We start from the raw sequence: 5,379 nt of genomic DNA, 5'->3' as shown, positions 1-5,379 counted from the left end.
CCCCCCCCCCCCCCCCCCCCCCCCCCCCCCCCCCCCCCCCCCCCCCCCCCCGGTTTGTCTGTGTGTCTCTCTTTTTCTGTCTCTGTCTGTCTAGGTCATCTGTTTCAGACTGTGGTTGACCACAGGTAACTGTGACTGTGGGAAGTGAAACCATGGATAAGGGGGTGCTACTGTACATCAGATCCAGCAGTAACCTTCTAAGTGGATTTTTCTCTTTCCTGCATTTTCCTTTCTGCAGTAACTTCCTAACTGGATTTTTCTCTTGTATGATCCCCTCTCCATATGTTAGAGCTATCTTTTGGGACACTAGAACAGACTGTGACACTCCTTTACAGTGCCTGTTCATTGTCCTTAGTATTAGGTTCAAACTCCATAACACGGTTTACAAGACTGTGTCCTCTAATTTTGTGATTTATCCCTTCTCAGTATCCCTAATTCATATGTGCCATAGCTAATCCCCTGGTGGGTCCATTGACACCCTGGTTGTCCCCTAATGTCTCTAACTTGGAAGAGTCTGCTGGATTTTATGGACTCCCCCTTCCTTTAATTGGTTGCCCTGCAAGCTTTTTTCCAAACTCTTGTCCCCTAGGTGATCTCAGCCTCTCCCGTAGCCTCAGTTCTCTCCTGGGATAGAGACTTACTTGCTGATGGATATGGATGTATGCTCTGTGTGCAGCTGTATACCCCTCCCCAATTCTCCCCAGCCTTTCATGACCTCCTCTTTATCTGTCAATAAGTTTTCTCCATCTCTGTCAGTGTTTATCACCTGTGTCATTGCTTGCTCAATTGTCTGGACTATTTTTTAATGTCTTTTTATCCTTCTGTGTCTAGGGCCTAGCATGTTGTAAGTATTCAATGTGTATTTGTTGAATTAATGAATATATAATAGTTTTCTCCCTTTTAATTAAGTAAATTTTATTAAAAGTAATTTTCAGCTAAAACCTATAAATGGCACTAGGTTTAACTTCACAATTAACTTAAAAATTTATTTTTTATTTTTTATTTTTATGGGTACACAGTATATGTGTTTGTGGGTTACATGAGATATTTTCATACAGGCATACAATGTGTAATAATCACATCAGGGTAAATGGGATATCCATCACCTCAAGCATTCATCATTTTTTTGTGTTATGAACATTCTAATTATACTCTTAGTTACTTTAAAATGTGCAATAAATTATTGTTGACGGTAGTCAGCCTGTTGTGCTATCAAATACAAGCTCTTCTTCAATCTGTGTTTTTTTTTAACCCATTAACCGTTCCCACTCCCCGCCACTGCCACTACTCTTCCCACCCTCTGGTAACCATCACTCTACTCTAACTCCATGAGTTCAGTCGTTTTAGTTTTTAGCTCCCACATGAGTGAGAACATGTAAAGTTTGTTACATGTCTTTGTGTGCCTGACTTACTTCACTTAACATGTCCTCCAGTTCCATCCCTGCTATTGTAAGTGACAGGATCTCTTTTTTTTTTTTTTTTTTTNAAAAAAAGACTGTAATTTTTAAGTAAAGTTTATTAAGGTATATATATTACAATTCACCCTTTAAAGTGTGCACTTCAGTGAATTTTCACAAATGTATGCAGTTGTGCAGCCACCACTAAGACACAGATCATTTTCACCACTTCCTAAAATTCCCTTGTGCCCCTGGCAACCGTTGCCTCTGCAGTATTATTAAGCCTGCATTGAAAACTTACGTTAGGAGAAAACTGACATATTTACATCCAGGCTTCTCACCAAGGAACAAACTGTCTTCTTCATTAATATCTCAACATTTTCTCCAAAATTTTACAATTTTCTTCCTCTGGATCTGAATCATTATTAAATTTACTCTATTTATTATAGATTCTGTGTGATGATTGTGAATTTTTAAAGTACAGTAGACACTGATTTTTGCATGGTTATAACTACATGCTGACCAGATACATAAAACACTCAAAAGAGAGTAGAAGCTTAGGTGTACTACTTGGCATTTTGGTTGGGCGTCATGTCTAAAAGCTGAACCATTCTTTATCTTCTCTGGTTATTTGCATCCCAGAGGCACTCTCCAGGATCTCTTTTTTTTTTTTTTTTTTTTTTTTTTGCTGAATAGTACTCCACAATTTTTTCTTGGTAAGTTTTGAAAATGTTTTGCCTGCCTTAATACTTATATTTTCCAATTTTATTTCAGGAAAGATTTAAGTCATGCTCAAATGGTGGTTGAAGAGCTCTTTTCCTCTCACTCTGATTTGGATTCTGATTCTGAACTAGACAGGGCAGTTACCCAAATCAGTGTAGACCTGATGGATGACTACCCAGCGTCTGACCCACGGTGGGCTGAGTCTGTCCCTGAGGGTAAGAACGTTTTAATTATGGCATGGTAATATTTGAGCATATTCTGATTTCTTTATTAGAAACATTTCTTAAAGCATATTTTTAGCTTCTCAGACAATTTAATATTAATTCAATATTTTTAAAAATATTCTAACCTTCCTTATAGTATATTTTGAAAAAGGCTCACAACAGGTCTAGATAACAGAATAAAAACTAAAAGAACATTGGAGCAAATCCTAATTGTTCTATCTGAGGCAGATTAATTAGCCTTACTTAGCTTTCCTGCCTTTTATTTCCAAAAGAGAATTGGTAGCATAGGTAAATATTTGGCACTTAACCTGCCCCCAGTTTTTTTTGAGACAGAGTCTCCCTTACTCTGTCACCCAGACCGGAATGCAGTGACAAGATCTCAGCTCACTGCAACCCCCACCTCCTGGATTCAAGTGATCCCCACACCTCAGCCTCCGAAGTAGCTGAGATTATAGGTGTGTACCACCACGCCCAGCTTATTTTTGTATTTTTAGTAGAGATGGGGTTTCACCATGTTACCCAGGCTGGCCTCGAACTCATGATCTCAAGTGGTCCACCTGCCTTGGCCTCCCAAAGTTCTGGGATTACAAGTGTGAGCCACCACGCCCAGACTACTTACCCCCAAATTAAGTAATTTTGGTGTAATCAGTATATTTGACTAATAGAAATGATCCATTCCCCTAAGAGCAGCAGTGATCAAATGTCAGTATGTAGAAGAAAGCAAGAATGTCTGCCTCCCTATCCCAGGTGAGTGCCCCTCTTGTGCTTCCATCTCAGCAGCTCAAGGGAACTCTGGGGTCCCCAGGAGCCAGAGAACTGTCTCAAACATGTTTCCCTAATTATCCTACTTCTTAGCAAGTTCACTAAGCTGCGTTACAGATTTGGGAAGAAAACATCCAAGCTCATCTCCTTTCTTTGTTTCATTGGCACTGTCAAGCTTAAATTGTTATAAATGATTAACAATAATGTTTTACATTTTGAATAAATACAGTATGAACTGTATCAAACCTCAAAATTTTCTCATACATTTTTAAACTCCTGAGTAATGTTATAAATAATTGTATTGTAAGGTTGATATTTTTATTTTGTATAGACTTTCTGTTTTGTTTAATAGCAGTTAGCCACTAACATTAAAATAGCATAGTTGTAAAACCACTATGTTATAAGTTTATCACTGTGTTTTAACAGAAGTACCTGGGTTCAGCAACACGTCTCTGATTATTCTTCACCAGCTAGAAGACAAGATGAAAGCTCACTCTTTCCTTATGGACTTTATTCATCAAGTAAGAGCCCAGGGTGCTAACACAGCAGGGGCCAGGCTGTCTGTCTCCTCTGCTTTTGTCAGTCTAACACAGTGGGAAGTCCCTTCTCTCTATTTTGAGGTGTTTCGTTGGTTGGGGCATGACTAGTCTTTTCCTTTTTCTGTGCTGCTTTAAAAGTCCATAATTCCAGGGCTGTGTGCAAGCCTGTTAATGCAGGTATAAGAAGCAGACTTCATTCCTATTTCCTGTATACATTTGTGGAAAAACTTAAGTTTTTATGAGTCAATTTTGTATTATTAAACACTGAAGAATATTAAGACAATGACAGATTTTTGTATTTGACTTTTAATTTTGAGGTGCCATTAGAATCAAATCCTCATTTAAAGTATTCCTTTTCTTTTTTGTGTAAAGTTTATCCTCACATGTATTGTGCCTAAATTAGATGCTACTGGACAGAATTGTTGCATAAGTTCACCCATTCTTGCCTTGTCAATAAAAGTGGCTTGCAGACATATTACATAGCCAAACGAATGAATTTCATCCTGTTTTGGGTTTGTTTGTTTATTTATTTATTTATTGAGACAGGGCACTCTGTCGCCCAGTCTGGAGTGTAGTGGCATGATTTTGGCTCACTGCAGCCTTGACCTCCTGGGCTCAAGCAGTCTTCTCACAGCCTCCTGGGTAGCTGGGACTACAGGTTTGTGCCACCATGCCCACATAATTTTTTTTTTAGTTTTCGTAGAGACAGAGTCTTACTATGTTGCCTAGGCTGGTCTCAAACTCCTGGGCTCAAGCAATCCCTGTACCTCAGCCCGCCAAGGTGCTGGGGTTACAGGTATGAGCTACCAGGCCCAGCCTCTTTCCTGATCATGATTGTTTTTCAAACTCAGTAGTGCCTACTCACTACCACACCCAGCTAATTTTTATGTTAAGGAGACTGTAGTGAGTGCTGTCCAGTACAGTGCTTTCTGTGATCATGGGAATGTTCTCCTAGTGTGTTGACAGTGGGACACCTGCTGGCCGCATGTGACCACTGAACAGTTAAAATGTGACTAGCAACTAAAGAACTAAAGTTTAACTTCTTTAAATAGCCACTATAGACAGTGGCTTCCTTATTGGCTAGTGCAGCACTAGATAATTTCAGAAATGACTCGATTGTTCCTAATCCCCCAGTCGTGTTCATTTTTGTGCATGGTTTGTCTCCTGTCTACTCTTTTATTGCCTTGGCAAGAAAACTCCAATCATTCATTGAGTGAGTCTCTCTCTCTCTCTCTCTCTCTTTTGTATTTTAGGTGGGCTATGGATTAATGGGGAAAAAACACATTTTCTCCTGATATGGTCATTTAGTTAGCGAAGTGTATCAGTTAACTATTACTGCCTTATAAACCACCCAAAAACAAAAACAGTGGCTTAAAACAATTCTGTGGGTTAGTCAGGCAGTTCTTCTGCTGGTTTCGCCTGGAATCACTCAACCTGCTTTTAGGATGCACTGAGCTGGAGGGTCTGCAAGCCTCTACCTGCTTTCTGGCAGTTGGTTCCGACTGTCAGCAGAGGCTATGTGGTTCTCCTCCATTTAGTCGCTCATCCTGCTCTGGTCTGGACCAGCTTCCTCTGGTCTCAGCAGATGAACATAGACGCTATAGGCTTCTTAAGGGCTCATCTCAGATGTCACATAATGTTACTTCTAGTAAAGTGGCATTGGTCAAAGCAAGTCACAAAGTCAGCTGGGATGAAAGAGATTAAAGAATTGATTATACCTCTTTTTTTTTTTTT

At 39.7% G+C, this 5,379-nt stretch overlaps 1 protein-coding gene across 1 annotated transcript in view; it reads left to right on the top strand.

Annotated features, from left to right (window-relative positions):
* The window catches only part of NUP133 (nucleoporin 133), a 62,775-nt gene that overhangs the window by 25,667 nt on the left and 31,729 nt on the right, over window positions 1-5,379 (top strand). The window contains exons 9-10 of the mRNA XM_017526493.2: window positions 2,172-2,335; window positions 3,533-3,627. Of these exons, the coding sequence (XP_017381982.1) occupies window positions 2,172-2,335; window positions 3,533-3,627 (259 nt within the window). The remainder of the gene's footprint in view (window positions 1-2,171; window positions 2,336-3,532; window positions 3,628-5,379) is intronic.

The sequence above is a fragment of the Cebus imitator genome, unplaced genomic scaffold (genome assembly GCF_001604975.1).
Source record: "Cebus imitator isolate Cc_AM_T3 unplaced genomic scaffold, Cebus_imitator-1.0 Scaffold42, whole genome shotgun sequence".
In the NCBI taxonomy this organism is placed as follows: domain Eukaryota; kingdom Metazoa; phylum Chordata; class Mammalia; order Primates; family Cebidae; genus Cebus; species Cebus imitator.
Note: the sequence above shows the minus strand (reverse complement) of the source record. Positions and strands in the feature narration are given on the sequence as shown.